The 16,641-nt window shown below is 38.9% G+C and overlaps 1 protein-coding gene across 1 annotated transcript in view; it reads right to left on the bottom strand.

Annotated features, from left to right (window-relative positions):
- Cubn (cubilin) overlaps positions 1–16,641 on the bottom strand; it is a 197,437-nt gene that overhangs the window by 42,431 nt on the left and 138,365 nt on the right. The window contains exons 42-49 of the mRNA XM_040755469.1: positions 15,546–15,724; positions 14,210–14,419; positions 13,449–13,589; positions 12,597–12,778; positions 6,030–6,201; positions 4,779–4,985; positions 2,411–2,560; positions 492–613 (exon numbers count right to left, since the gene is read on the bottom strand). Of these exons, the coding sequence (XP_040611403.1) occupies positions 492–613; positions 2,411–2,560; positions 4,779–4,985; positions 6,030–6,201; positions 12,597–12,778; positions 13,449–13,589; positions 14,210–14,419; positions 15,546–15,724 (1,363 nt within the window). The remainder of the gene's footprint in view (positions 1–491; positions 614–2,410; positions 2,561–4,778; positions 4,986–6,029; positions 6,202–12,596; positions 12,779–13,448; positions 13,590–14,209; positions 14,420–15,545; positions 15,725–16,641) is intronic.

The raw sequence follows: 16,641 nt of genomic DNA, 5'->3' as shown, positions 1-16,641 counted from the left end.
TACAGATGCTTTCATTTTGTCATGATTCGCATTGCTTTGTATCTATGACTCTTTAATTATTTTCTCCTCTTCACTCTGTTTTCCTTGTTAAAAGTTCTCTTTGGAATTTAGAGAGAGTCTATTTTTAGCATGTAGTAGAGTCATTTGGGAGAGCCCTAGCAACCAGTAGGCTAGAAAGACACTTCTTGCCAATTCCTGGAAGCTGAATTACCTTCTACATACATGTTTTCCTAATTTGAGAAAAGAAAACAGTCTTCATTGATTGTAGACTGGTAGATCTATACTCTAGACAAGTAATTTTACAGAAAAAATTATCAGATTATAAAGCCAAAGCGTATACTAATAACTTATTTATAAATACAGACACACACACACTCACACACAGTCACATGTACACACACACACACACACACACACACACACATACATACACATACTCACACACACACACACCATTTCCATGATCTAGTAATCCATCCATAAGAACTCACAGTGATGATGTGTCCTTCTGGGGCTTCCAACAGCCATGAACACTGGGTCCATCTAGCATAAACATTAGGATAGTTAGGACTTGATATCACTCCACTCTCTCCTGTCTGTATTCCACCACAATCTGAAATGAGATTTGTAAACCATAAATAAGAGAGAAGAAAATACTCTCAGAGCCAAAATAATACTTAATGATAACCATCATACTTTCTGGTAAAAACGTAATCAGCCAATCAATTAGTCAATAAATAAAAACCTGAATGAGAGCAAAGTTACAGTGGAAGAATAGAAACAAATGAATTGAATTCCAAATAGTGTTCACCAAACAGAATTCCATAGTACAGACAGCCTCAACTCAGCAGAAACTAGTAGGTTGTCTTTCTGTAAATGGAGAGTAGTTAGGCACAGAATAGCTAACAATGTACTATAGACAAATGAAAAGGCATTGACTTTCCTGAGAATACCAGACTATGGATACATATAGGTAAGTCTGAAGAAATGATCAGCCCCATAATCAAACACATCATCATTTCATATCAAGCACTTAGGTTTCAAAGAGCAGATTATTGTAGCAGGTTAAAAATATGGTACAGGTCTATAACATCATATGATTTGCCTTTCAACATAAGCAACACTGCTTCTTCTCTGTCTGACTCTTATTTCAATGGGGTAAAAAAATAACCAATGGATTTAATGTTTGCACAAGAATATTATGTCTGAGCTTATTCCCTCCTTCAACCATGCATTTGGTTGAGTTGGAATAATCTTTTTGCACACTGTGAAGATGTGTTTTTGCCAAGGTACCTTCTGATGACTTCAATAAAGAGATGAATGACCATTAGATAGGCAGAAAGAGGCTATGTGGTACTTCTGGGGACAGAGAGCTCTGGGAAGAAAGACGGAGGAGTCGCCAGCCAGATGTTAAGGAAGCAGGAAGGTCAGTTCAGATTAAAGGTAACCAAGCCACATGAAAGAACATGGGTTAAAAGATATGGGTTAATTTAAGTTAAGAGCTAATGGGGCAAGCCTAAGCTAAGGCCAAGCTTTCATAATTAATAATATGTCTCTGTGTGTTTTTCTATGAGCTGGTGGCCCAAAGGAAAAAAATCTGTCTGCATTTGGTTATAACATGAAGAACAGTACATAAGACTATAGCAAAATGTATGTTGATTCACAGTCAAACTCAACAGAAAGAGAAGTGGGATTCTAAAATCTGTCAACAAGAAGTACACTCAAACACAGAGGAGCAATGCCAAACAGAAAGTGTGGCAGACAGAGAGGATTCTAAGGAAGATAAGGATTTAGGATGGGAATTAAGGTTTTAGAGACAAGGCAGGAAAAGGAAGTGTGACTTTAGACTTTCACAAAAGGAAACATAGTCACAAATCTGAAAGGATTGTCATGTTAGTGAAAGTAGGCAGAAAACAACAAAAACAACAACAAAAGCTCTGGTGACCAAGACAAGCAGTCTGTTACTCAACTTGGATTGAATTTCTACATATAAACTCTGAACGTCACACATGCAGGCCTAACAACATTATTAGAAATATGCAGTAATCTGAATAAAACACAAACTGTGACCATGTAGGATTTATCCTAAAATGTGAGAATGGTTTACAAGAGAAAACATGTCAATGTAAATTTGAGACCAAACTTGGGGACCAAGCCAAACCATATAAAACAAAACAAAACAGAATTGTCTACACAGAGAAATGTAGGGATCAAAGTCGTTAAACTGTAGGACTATAGTAGGGTCCCTGGAATAAAGGCAAATATATAAAACCTCATAAAACTCTTTTCTTGGTATCAGTAACAGCTAGTTAAAAATTTAACCTGAAATATTTTATTGAAATTATCAAGGAAACTATTGTATAGTAAGACATAAATCTATAAAGCTATATGTGATATCTTTCAGGCTTACCTGTAAAGGAGTATTCTATATTGAATCCAGTATATTCTACATGCTCATTGGTGACAAAATGTATCCACACCTGAGAGTAGGGGATAACCAAGGGTACTGCTGGTGCTGACAAGCTGCAAAACTTCTCTATCAGAGGCCCATCAGCATCACCTGTTCAAAATATTATGCCAAGTGACATTATTTACAGGGTTTCAGACAAATACCTTTAGTTATTAATAGGAACAAATAATAAAAACAAAAGATACTCCTTGATACATTTCAATCTTGGTAGAGTAGCAGACATTTCAAAAGAATCTGTCAATTACACACAAAGAGTTCTCTGACATACTGTTTGGGTGTAGAGATGCCTTTACTATCACTGCCAATCTACGTCTTCAAAACTTTCACGTATCTAAACAGAAATGCAATCACTTAATAGCCCTTTTATCTGTGTGCTTCGTAAGGGAGGAATGTAATGCCAATAGCGATAACAAACACACTCTTAGAATAAAGGTGATGATTGCCCAAACTTCTAGATTCTTCACTGCGTTTGATCATCTGAAATGAACAGAATATTCTGCACTAGGGTCAAGAACTGTCAGGGTTGAGTTGAACAAATTTCATGAAGATTGCTTTTCCCAGAAATTTGGTTAACACATACAGAGTACCTGGAGAGTGCACATTTATCTGCTCCCTATTTGTTCTGTCAGATGGACACCACTGACCTTATAAATCAATGAAATAGAGCAGGTCTACTGTCTGTAAATCAGGGGCATGAAGAGAAGACCGAGTTTCACTGACTGAAACTGAACACTATGCAGCTGTCCTGCTTTATTCTATGAGTGGCCTAACAACAGGTAGAGGTAGTGTTTATCAGCATTTCACAGAAAGCATTCTCAAATAGCCACTTCCACGTTTATACCCATGGGCCTCAGAAAGTGGGGAAGATTCTTGTGCAAGAATCCCTGGTCTTAGCCAAGCAGTAGTGCACATGCCTTTAATTCCAGCACTCGGGAGGCAGAGGCAGGCAGATCTCTGTGAGTTCAAGACTAGCCTGGTCTACAAGAGCTAGTTACAGGACAGCCTCCAAAGCCACAGAGAAACCCTGTCTCAAAGAAAAAAAGAGAGAATCCATGGTCTGTGACCCAAGATTGTATCAAAGGCCTTCATAAAAGCCCTGCTTTCCATGTTCTCAAAGGAGGCCATCAGTAACCGCCAGGTCTTCCCAATGTTGACCTTGGTGTAGCGTGGCTGTGATGCACCTCTGGACTACATTGTTTTATTTAAGGATGTATATAAATTATCTTTAAAAGTATAGAGATGGAATGCATTCCATAACCCATTTGATTTCTTAAATTTTATTTTATGTTACTCACCCTGACAACACCACACTATTATAAACACCACATGTGATATTATACCATTATTTTCTGCATTGACACAACTTATTCTTACTTGCTGTTATCATTTGTGTAGCCACACTAAGACACTAAGATTATTACTCTTCTCTGCAATTTCCTCTATTTCTCTACCATCCAAAGGTTTATGAAAGACCTTTGCAGAATAACTTCCTCCCCTAAAATAAAAGGTGTTAAAATAACACAATGACTATAATAATGTATAATATAGTATATAATATACGTCTATAACATATACACCACTGATTATTATAGTTGTCCACTTTCAGTTTTCTTTTCTTTAGCATTGGAAATTAAGGAGAACACAATCAACATTTGACAGTATGAGCACTATAATACTATTTCCCTCCTCTGTCGACTAGGAAGGATGTGTCAGTGTGACAATGGAGGGACACTCATTACATCATCTACACTTGAACTCTAAGAAGGAACTGGAATCATCAACTGTCCATGAACACAAAGTTTTAAAAAATTCTTAAGAGAATTATGGTTCATCAGATAAGCCTTCATCCTTTTCTATAAGGAAAATAAGCAATGACTTTGAGGATATTCCCCAAACAGCTCCCATGTGCTGCTCCACACTGGTACAGTGTGGGAGGTTTTCAAACTTCTAAGCCCCCCCAAAATTGAACAACCTCACTATGAGTTCTGCAAGTTCAGAAAATGACTGCCAGTGTCTGATGACACCAAGCTTAGTTTCCAAGGACTAGTGGAGCACACTGATAGGACAGAGACTAACTGGAACCCATTCGGGTGAGCGTCCATGCAGGACACCTGCGATGGAAACTCTTCTTCACCCACAGTTCTTAGGTCACATTTCCTATCTGGGAATACAGAATTTAGCTTTGCATTGACAACGCTCCCTTGTAACTTGTGTACCGAGACAGTAGCCATTTGACTCCTGCTGCTGTCTCCAGGAATAAGAAGAATATGCAGAGAAGTGATAAAACACATTCTTTGATTGAACTCACCCACTCGAAACTCAAGGACATCAAGTGCACAGTCTTGATGATGTTCAAGGGAAAATGTTACAAAATGGATAACAATGGATGAATTTTCCCGATTTGGATTACTGAGAGTCCATTCACAGTCTAGGTTCTTTGCATAGTCACGGATTCCATTATAGCCAGGAGAAGTGAAGTTTCTACCAGAGATACTTGGAAGAGATCCACCACACACTAAGGCAATAAAAGGCACAGAGAGAGTAATAAGATCCATGTTTTAACAGAAGATTTCAACAATCAAGGCACAATGAATGAAATAATAAATAGTGGGTTTGGTTTTCAAGATGTAGTCAGGCTGCAGACAAAGGACATACAAACTGTAGGAAGAATGTCAATGGGTTCATGAAGGAAAGATTTCGCTTTATTTTGCTTCTGGAATGGAGAATATGGCTATGGTTTAGTTGCATATCAATATCTCCAAGTTTAGACATATTATTCATTCAGTATTTAACTTAGAAAAATGAACAAAATGCACAAACCACTGGTAGGTCATAGTGGTTTTTGATGAACAATTTTGTTTGATCCAATAATTATTTGCATCAAATAAATAATGTAACACTAGAGTGCAAACAAACCCACTCTTTCTTTTATGGTAATTAATGTCTCCTAAACCAATAAAATGAACAACTTTTTAAAGATGTATTTACTTTCATTCTTCCTAAAATACAAAACCCTTGGATAATGGCACCAAACCTAAAAGGCAGAGGATATTTATAATCCAAGCCACATGTTGTTTAATTTTGGGATAAGCTATACTAAATGCAGCCTGGCTTATTATTTTCACTGAATATACATATATAAGTGGGTGAACAAAAACCAATAACACGTGTTCAGTTATCTGTGGAATTAATTACTCTGTGGTACTGTTATCTAGGAAGTAGGAGTTTTCTTGAATATAAAATAATGAATCAGAGTCTGTGGGTTCAGATTCAGTCCTAGCAGTGGTATTATAAGGAATCTTGCTACAAAGAAATCTAATAAAATTTTGTTATAAAAAAATCAATACACATTTTTTTCTGAAACTAAAATGGTTGCTTCCCCCAACGCCCCACAAAGCAGATTTTCTGTTCACTCAAAAATGTTGCTCTTGGGTTGAAGATCCCAGGTATACTTTGACCATTCCAGAGAAAACAGAAGGCTTGGCTGTTTGGGGCAGTGTTTGGGGGGGCACTGAGTGAGTCTGACTGAGGGAGGTGAGTTTGCAGCCTCCTACATCACCTGCATCTTCAGTGGAGGTATAGGAAGCAGAGAAGCCTCCATACGGCCGGGATCCATCGGTGAAAAATAAGACCTTCATTGTGTTTCCAGTAGATCTGAACTCGCTGGTTACATTCACACGACTGCACAGTTTCTGTAGTTGTGGTGAGTTACTTCTAATGCCATTGAATACCTGTTAGAAAAATAGTTTGACTTGTAGCTATGCTGCAATATCCCTCAGGAGATGACCACCACAGCCCAGACGCACATCCTTCTAAAGAGACCGCAGTCAACAGAAACAGCCCTACCCCAGGTCTATAAGTCACTGAGCTGCCCCAAGCATACTTTTTGGTTTTAGGGTCATGTCAAGAATATGAAAGATTTGTAAATGTCCTCCTGCCATGGGTCACGAATAAGAGGCTACTCTGCTCTTGGCAAGAGGAGACCCTGCTCTTCACGTGAGATAAATGTGCCGCTGTGCCTTCTTTATAGTTCAGAGTTTGCTGACATGTAGTTTCGTTAATTGTGCCTTGGAAGCTTTAACCCACTTAAACTGAAAGTTGGCCTTAGATGATTTCAAATGTATAATCATTCATCTATTGTAAATACCTTGAGAAGTACTTTTAAACAAACTTTTCTGTATTGTTTTTAATTAGGTGTATTTGTGCATATCTGGGTGTGGCTATGTGTATGTGAGTGCAGGTGCTTGCAGGAGCCAGGAGGCCAGAGCCATTGGATTTGCCTGGAGCTGGAGTCACAGGCAGTTGTGACTGCCCAAAGTGTGTGCTGGGAACTGAACTCCAGTCCTCTGCAAGAGTAGTACACGCTGTGAACCACAGAGCCCCTTAAAAAGCTATTTAAAACATAAATCTACCTTTTTGTAAATATAATGGCTCTTTCTTGATACTTTATGGGTTCAGAGCTACATTCTTAGTCATTTGATTTAACTTTTTTTAGTTTTTATTTTTGAGATTATAATATAATTATGTGCTCTTACTCATTTGACTTTTAAAAACTGGATTTTTACTTGTATCAAAATACAATCAATAGCTTTTGTTGCAACTGGCAAAGTGTGACAACTTCTATACAAAGCCTTGTGAATGCTTTTCAGTGCTCAGAACCATTTCTAAATAAATAAGTAGAATTTACTCGGCAATTGATATTCCTAATCTTTAAAAGGATTTGAATGGCTCACAATTGGAAATATCAGCTTAAAAGCTTTGAGGGAGTAGGACAAGTTCTACTCCAAGGGATGCAAGCTTTTCCTGTTACTGTAATTAATGAGTGAACATAACTCTTTGGGGGTTTCTGGTTTAAAATGCCTTCCAGCTACAGGACCAGAGGAAAGGTTTCCATCATTTCTTGTGCAGACACAAAGCCAGAGGCTGCTAATTGCCTACTCAGATTATCTTATCTGAACATCACCATGCCTCTCCCTCTCAGGCATGGACTAGGCCTCCATTTTCCAAAAGCAGACAATAGAGTAAGGAGATTTGTAGTTTGTGGAAACTCCAAGAACTAGGAATATTTGAATTTGGATTAAAATTCTGATAGTAAACCACAAAGCAAAACAACAAAATACAATTCGTATTTCATGCTGCCATGAACAAGAATGGGTAATGAGTTCTCAGAATTGAAAGCATTTATAACCAGTACAAGGCTGATGGGGCATGCTGTAGGCAATGATCAATGGTTTTTGCTTCCTTCTTATGTAGCTGACCGTGGCAGAGAACTGGAACGACATGTGCATTCACCAGTGTACGGACTCCTTTCTCCAGTTAGAAGCAACCAGAGTGTGAGCTCAGGGCTTGTCCTCTAAGGTCTTTTGTGGGCAGAAACTACAAGCCTCAGAAGACATAAGGAAGGAGCAGGCACGTGATAGTCAAGACAAGATCTGAGTTGTTAGGAGCAGGAACAAAATCGGACATTTGTCTCATGACCCCACACGCTGTGTGGTGCAGCCTTTCATTTCCTCTTTCTGAGTCATCAGACCAGTTGCTGGATTTGGAGGAGTTTCAAGTTCAGTCCAGCTGGGTGTGGTGTTCAACAAACAACAGTGTGCTTAAAGCTCCCATGCCACTTGCAGATCTTAAGTTTTCTTTCCTTCTTTTTGGCTAAGCATTCGAGTACACAGAGGGTGGGCAAAAGGCAATTCAAACACTTGCTTGGCATAAAAGGGCAAAGTAAACAACAAGACATAGACATATTTTACAGAGATGGATTTGGACATCCCCCTACAGAAATGAGGAAAGATCTGAAGCTGTGATAGTTGCAGATTGCTAATTACTGGACAAGGTCTGTATTTATTCACTTCCACAAAGTCCAGTTACCAGGTTCAAGTATGTGTGCCGAACTGCCCATCAGCTTTTGCACATTTTTCTTAAATACGAATGGTAACCAACCAGGGCTCCGGGGAACCATAGAATATGAAATGCAGAGACCAATATAAATAGAGATGGAACACGAAGGAAACAATATGAAACTTAACAGCAGTAAGAAGAAGCTTCAAATGATGATTCTATAATAGTTTAGTATGTGCATTCAAATGGTAATGGCACGGCAGGACTTACATGAACACTCAACAGTTACCATCCACACTCTGTGTCCTTAGAGAGTTACAAGAGCATATGTCTCATGGAAAAACAGGAAACTGACTGAGAAAGGAAATGTACAGCATCATGAAGCCAGGTGGCCAGTCCAGAAGGGAATGAAGAGGCTACAAACATCATGGTACAGGGAAATCCCAAAACAATAGCCCCCATCAGGATTGCCACAGATGGACAAGAATTTTCAGCAGGGTGTTGGTGATAAAAATAGACATGTATGCCTTTGGCGGAAGATGTGTAGAACAATTAGTGACTAACATCCATAAAAGCTCAAGGAAATGTGGCCACAGAACAGGGCCTGGCTTAACTTGAATGCAGTTTCCATAATCACCCAGCTGGAACATCAAAGGGCCACGACTGTGGAAGCTATAACATGTGTGCTTTGTAGGGAAGCTGGCAGAATATGGAAACTGTGGGTTCCCTGTGTGCACATCTCATGGGAGGGAGCTAGTTCCTCAGTTTCTCTAGTAGGGTGTGGGTAGATGACACCCTGTCTCGGGGCCTGTAAAGATGGTCAGAGAGTTTAAAAACTGTCCTTAGTAAGTCATAAGACCTAAAGGTCTGAGGCATGGCTACAGTAGGATGTTCGATCTTGGCCTTGGGTGTCTTACCTAAATAACAACAGATTTGGTATGAGGAGTTACTATTGACCCTCAAGGCCAGATAATGAGAAATTGAATCTAAGGTGTGGTTACCCAATCTTTGGAGAATTGAGGAAGAAAGTCTGTTTGTTCCGTATACATAATACCATGTTCCCCTTTTTGGTTAAGGTATTTAAGAATGGTGAAGAATAAACTTGGAGCATTCAGTATTCATTGACTCTACCCTGTGTCTCTGTCTTTCTCTTAAGCATCTTTACCTGAGATTTCTCGATCCACACTCCCCCTATCAGGTACAAACCAGGGGCAAGCTGGCTGATTCCCACTGCAGCCCTGAAAACAGCCCCCCACACATGGCTGAGCAGTGTCAGACTAATACAGAGGGTGGCCACAATACCCCAAACCAACTGAAGAGGTACAGAACAGGAATGTTAGCTGGATATAATGGCATAAATACTACAGGAAATAGCTAGAATCCTGGAGAATAGATGCATCTGGTTTCAATGATTAGGAGTGGATAGGTCATAAGTAAGGATTAGTTTTGCAATCTGTGACCATTAGTATCAATTTTATTTTATTATTTGAGTTCTAAAACTGTGACTCATTTAATCTTTCCTATAGGTCATATACAGTCTTAGGTGGTAAAATCAATTGAATAATCATTCAATTCAACATGGTTTAAATCACAGACATAATTTCAATGGGCAAAAAAGAAATAGCATATTCATGAAAATTTTAGTAATAGGTATGTAGAATATAAAAATTAGGTATTTTTTGTTTTTTAAACTTTTAAGATACTGTTCACTAAACTGCCATTATACTTAATTAGAAAACATTTTAAATTAGTATTAAAAGGAATTTATATTGCTTTGTTAAAGCTATATAAAATTATGCAGGAGTCAGAAAGACATCCAATACATAAAAGTATAGTACATGGGGAGTGTTTAATCTTTTTTTCTCCTATGTCTTTGTTTATATACCCATGCAATAAGTAATAGTATAAGTTGCTTTATAACTAGCAACTTTGGGCCACAAAATGGCTGAGTATTAAGGTGTCTGTCACCAAACCTAACCTTCACACGAGTGATATAGCATGTGCACATCCATAAACATACATGCACAATAAAGATATAAATAAAATGCAATTTAAAAACGAACAACACTGTGGTGGGGATGTAATTCAGTTATTTAGAATGCACAGGACCTGGGTTCAATCCCCAGCACTCTATAAACAAATGCGTGGTGCATTCCAGGGATTGTGACATTCTGAAAGAAGATTTGGAGGATCAGAAATTCAAGGTTATCCTCTGCTACATGCTGAAGTTCTAAGCAGTCTGGGCTACTTGACACCTTGTCTCAAAAAAAAAAAAATCTAAAAAACAAAAGAAAAAGAGAGAGAAAGAAAAGAGAAACAAAAACATAACCCAGCACTTCCTGACTCTCAAATATATGAAAAACACGCTGGTTTCATGCTGAGTGTCTGGGGAAAACATTCCAGCACTTTAGCTATTCGAACTGAGACAATAATCTGAAGGCTCACTGAGGTAATTTTAGGGTAATAGAGAGTGATGAGGGGATGTCATGGGAGGCTTTAATCTTTGGAATTTACTATTTAGCAGCAAACAAACTGAAAACAAAGGTGCTTGTTTTATTTTTTTTTTTAAGCCAACAATGTTATTTCTACAATTCATTCATTAAACCTTTATCTCCAGGAGTACAGAGGCCACTGGGGATTCACTGAAGGAAACTGAGTTCTGGCCTTCAGAGCTGGCATGAAATGCTATGGAATAACAACACGGGGAGGGCCAGGTGAAGGTGGGGTTTGCTTCACGTAAGGTCTTAGTGAGATGGTGTGGATCAGTCATTAGAATAGAGATCCACAGGAAGTGAAAAGATAACCAGACAGCCATGTTAGGATTAACAATCTAGATAGAGGCCATAATCCACCGTTAAGGCCTGATGTTGGAGCTGGTTAGCATAATCAAAGGACAAAAGAGAAGCTAGGGCAGCTGGGTCATAGTGGGTGGGGGCAGGTAAGGTATAGGGGTAGGAGAGGGAGAGCCAGCAGGTACCATCTGCCTGGGTGCACCTTGTTAAGGTTTGGGATTCATCTGAATGAGATGAAAGGTCACTGGAAGATTTTTTTCAAAGAGAAAATGATATGATATGATATGATATGATATGATATATGATATGATAAAGCATTGTTTTTCCATTGCTTAGGGTTGAACCCAGGGCTTTATACATGTCAGGCAAATTTCCTACCACTAGTATACACTCCTACTCTGAACACAATTCTGTTTAGATGGGAAACATTATCCTGGTTTGCCTTGCTGAGAATGTGGGAAGACAAGGCTAGAGACAGAGACCATCAGGAACTGATGGAACAGTCCAAGTGAGGAATGGTGCAGTAGCAGAGGGTACACAGATGTTAGAGCTGGATATTTTCTAAGGCACAACCAATGGCTGTAGGAATTATAACTCCAAAATAAACATTAAGATTGTTTCCTTGAGCCACTGGAACTATTATTTACTCAGATAAGAAAGACTTAGGAGGCCAGGCATGGTGGCACACGCCTTTAATACCAGCACACAGGAGGAAGAGGCAGGTATATCTCTGACTTTGAGGCTAGTCTGGTCTACAGAGCAAATCCCGGGACAGTCAGGGTAACACAGTGACACCCTGTCTTGAAAACAAAACAAAACAAAAGACTGGAGAAGGGAACAGGATGGGTAGAGAAGTATAGTAACATTAATGCCACTTGGTAGTCTATTAATCTACCCATAGCTACATTGATAAGTACATATATGGATGCATGTATATCATACATACATGTATGTTGATACACACACACACACACACACAGTCAGACATACTTCAGAGTCAACAACGTATTTGATATTCATATTCATGGGACTCATTTGCTTTCTTCAGCTGAGGGAAGCTAAGAATACTGAGGACAGGCCTCTCACACCTGAAGTTGGCAACACGGCAGTCTTTCTACCTAGGGTCTCTCAATACCTCTAGCAGAAAATGAGATTATATAGGACCACTCATCTGTGTAAGCCTCATCGATGCTTGTGCTGAGACCGATGAAGTTTGTTTGTGTGCTTAGCTGTGATCTGCTTATCCTCTTTTGTCATATACAGTGATGGTTTGCTCTGAAAACTTAACCCCCATTTAACCTTTGTGCATACAGTGATGGATGACAGTCTCTGAAAGCAGTATGTGGTGATTCTGTTCTACGCAAGCTACTCAGAATTTTGTCTCAAATGTACTTACATAAGTGGTAATAGTTTGATTGAGTTTTCATATTACTACGTCTGGTGAATACCCTCCAGACACAATGGAACACAGTGCCCGGCCTGCAGAGAACACTTACTATGAGGTGCTCATTGTCGCAGGATGGATGGTTGGCCAGCCTCAAGTTGGTAAAGGTTAGGATAACCCTCCTGTTTTCTGGTACAGTGATTGTCCACTCGCAGATCCAGGCATGAAGATTTGGGTTTGGGTAGTGGGGAGAGGTAAATGTTCCAGTAGTGCCACGTAAATTCCCACCACACTCTGAAAAACAGAAAGGAAAAAATTAAATCAAAATATCTCTTTTCACAAGAGATGCTTTTAAAAATTGGTTCTTAATGACCCATCTAGACAAAATTACTGGCCGCATTTTTTTGTCTCCACATGTATGAGAACGTTCATCTGTATTCATTTCTTGACTTCTTATATTTACATCTATATTCAGTTCTTGTCTCCGTCAATACTTAACATTTGCTTCCATGGAAAGCAGTCCACTGGCAGCGCTAAAATTGTTATCAGAGCCCAGGATGTAGTAAAAACCAATAAATATAACAAACTTAGGAAAGCTAAAGTCAATATTCTGTTTTTCTGCATGACCTTTATTTCACCTGAGCTCATCAGGGCATTTAGGAACATGAGTTCTTGATAACTCTAGGGCATTACAATGTACCAGTTTCTCAAGATGGGCTTTATAGAGAAGCCATGTCTCCTCTCTGCATCTCTCATGATACAGTTACTTTCCTTTGCAGCATTTATTCCAGCGTTAAGTTTTCATTAGTTGAAGACTGTTTATTAGCATCTAGCTTTCAGCTCCTCATAAGAGTCAAGAAGACAGAATCACATTTTCTTTTTCAAATTATTACGATATCAGTGCCTAGCGTACTGCCTATCCTCTAGGAGATTAGTACCTTTTCTAATAAGTCTTTGAACTCACCTTCTCTGCTGGACTCAAACTGCAGTCTAAATCCCGAGGCAGTGACAGAGTCATCTGTGACAAACCTGACTGAAGCAACATTGCTAGAAGTGTCGACACTGCCAGGAATGGAGTTTCCACAATATCTGCCCAAAAGATTGCCTGTAAGAGTCAAATAATTAATTATGTACATGCCCAGGTGATTTATTTCTGTCAGTGTTTACTTACATTGTTTTGCACGTACAAAAAAAATATCTTAAGAGAAAATCGTTTGTCCATGGCAACCACTGTTATGAAAATCATGAACAAAAGTCAATATATTCAAATATATGCAGATGTATAAAGAGTAGAGCCAATTAGGTAAGTCTATCTCTGCCTAATGAGGAAGGCTTGCTCACAAGGTTAAAGAAGCAATCCAAGTGCCTCTTATACTGCTATATGATACACACTGTCCTTCCCTCTCCTTATGCTTCAGGAGACTCTTCCAATAACCACATGCAGCACATTGGGGTCTCCACAGGAGGAGGAAGGCATCCCAGTACAAGGCTTTTTCAGCGTGCTCTCCAAGATGAATATAGAACAGCTATAGCAATAATAAGCATCCATTGTAATCTGTTAGAATCACGGAAAAGAACTGCTGGTCTTGTCCAGGGCCCATGAATCTGCATTTCTCTGATGACAACACACACGCCTTTGCCTTTCTCAGAAGCAAAGATACTTCAGAGGTTGAATAAACTGATTAAGAAGCAAACACCCTCAAAGAAAGCAGTATTTTCACTGACCAAAGGTATGGTTTTCCCAGATCTCCACAAAGTCTTTTGCACAACCAGGGGATCTCTGAAGATTAAAATCTTCAAAACGGATGGTAAGATAGTGTCCTGGGAGGCCCCGGAGATGCCACTCACAAAACACATTGTTTGAATAGGGAAGGGTTGGGTATCCAATGCTCTCAATGACTCCATTTTCCCCTGAGACTGTTCCTCCACAGGAGGCTGAAAAACAAACACACACGAATGATATTCTATTATGGATTACAGAATGAAACCAGTATAATTTAAACTTTTAGGAGCCAAGTGAGCATTAACAGAAGTTGTAAAAATCTGAAAATGTTTGCTTAAAGCTTTCCTAATATTTGAAATCTACTGTTGATAGAAAGAAAAACACCTCAAGCCTACTCATTGTGAGAAATGGAAGATGACTATGGCATGTCACATACTGTAACATCACATCCATTCTCCTGGGACAGCATGTAAGAGCTATTATTTGTATGTAAATTTCATCCAGGAAGCAACTGGTGGAGTAAGAAGGCCTGCCTGGTACCCTCTGCTGCTGATTCCAAACACTGTCTGCACTCTTCTGGAAGGGGCTATGGTTGACTGGTGACTGCTGGTATCTACCTCTCTAGGTTAACTAAGTACATACTGCACTGAAGTAAATAGTCTCTCAGGGCTTAAAAATTCCTACTGAGTTATTTCTTATCAGTTGGATGTGATATTTAGATTAACCTACACACAATATACCTTAGGCTATCAGGTAAATTGCACATAATAAATATTGTTAAAACTAGACTTTCTGGGTTTTTGCTGATTTACACATTTTCTAAGAGTTCAGACCCACCAGACACTAAATTATATGTGATATAAGGTATTATATACTTGAAGTGAATCTGCAATATGTATGATTATGGCTCATTTTTTAAAATAAAGAAACCAAACTCCAGGGGAATAATGTGCTTTTCATCGAGTGACTGGCTTGGCATTAGAGATTCAGGAGGAAAAGGCTGAACCATTCCATGGATGCTTGGTGTTCTAAGTCATTGTCCAAGTGCAGTTGTTGAACCACCAAGAAATTTTATTATTTACAAGTATAGTATACCTATTTCATGGTAAGAGATAGAAGCTAAGCTTGATATAACTGAAAATACCTTTCTATACACAAGTTAGGAAAAATATAAAATACTAAAGTTAAAATACAAATTACTTAAAACTGGTGATGACATTGTGAGTTTCTTCATAGCCTTCTTCTGAGTCTTAAAATTAGGCAGGTGAGAGGCACAGTGTGGTTAGGCTTCAGTGTTTCCTCAAACCACTGTTTTCAGGTTTGATAATAAAGCATTACCTATGGAGTACTTGGCTTTGAATCCCATGTAGCTGGAACCACTGTCAGTGTGGAATTTCAGGTACATAAGTTCTCTTGAGGATACCCAGATACTAGGCAAGGAGTGCCCACACAATTTGGAAAGCACAGGAGCATTTGAGTCAGCTCCATCACGCAATTCAAGGTAGCTCGAAGAACAGCTAACAGAAAGAAAGGATCACAGTTACAAAAACAGTTACTTGGACTTATGTTGTTAGTCAAGACTTCTTTATTCAATGACAATATTTAGTCATCATTTCTGTACTATAAGATAACATAACTGAGGCTCTTTAAACTTTATGGCATTTTTAAATGGGAGCTAGTTCTTTATATACACTGCTTTGTCTTACAAACATAAAAGTCATTTCAGATGGACTATGGATTCAACTAAAGTAGAATTTGTCAGACATGTTACTTGCATATATTTCACATGAGAAATATCAGCCTCTCTTGGAAGTCCCATGATTATGGCTACTGAGGGGCACAGCTGCACTCTCTATGCCTATAAAAGAAGATGAGTTTTTACTAATGTTTCTTAATAAAGTCAAACTTAGAGAGTCCATGCTAGTTTCTGGAAAAACATATCATGTTCAGTGTCAAAAGTGGTGATCAGTAGCTCTGTTGTGACATGCATTCATTCACGCAAATACAGAAATATTTTAGATAAAAGAAAAAAGAAACTATAGATCTCTGTGTCGGCTTATAATTTTGCTTTGTTTTCACAGACTATATAGTTTCCCTTGGTTTTCAGCAGAGTCATATATGTTCTCTGAGTTGTGACCCTTCAAGAATCCTGATGCAAACGAGCCTGGGAAATTGTAGAGTGCTTGCTTCAGGGCTGTTGGTGGCACTGGTGGCCTCTACCGTCACACCACACAAATTATTTGCTAAGCAGGTATTTATTATCTGTGACACTCACTATAAGGCCGAAGAAAAAATACTTATCTAACAGAGGTTGTATTTTTTCCTGTGGAGGGAGAATAAAATGCCATCAGTCTCGAACAGTCACCCCCAGTGTCTCTTGGAGGATGTGTTGAAGGTCAGCATGGGAGTAGTTGCCAGGCAAAGCACTGAGGCT

Source organism: Mesocricetus auratus, unplaced genomic scaffold, assembly GCF_017639785.1.
Source record: "Mesocricetus auratus isolate SY011 unplaced genomic scaffold, BCM_Maur_2.0 Super-Scaffold_100013, whole genome shotgun sequence".
Lineage (NCBI taxonomy): Eukaryota > Metazoa > Chordata > Mammalia > Rodentia > Cricetidae > Mesocricetus > Mesocricetus auratus.
Note: the sequence above shows the minus strand (reverse complement) of the source record. Positions and strands in the feature narration are given on the sequence as shown.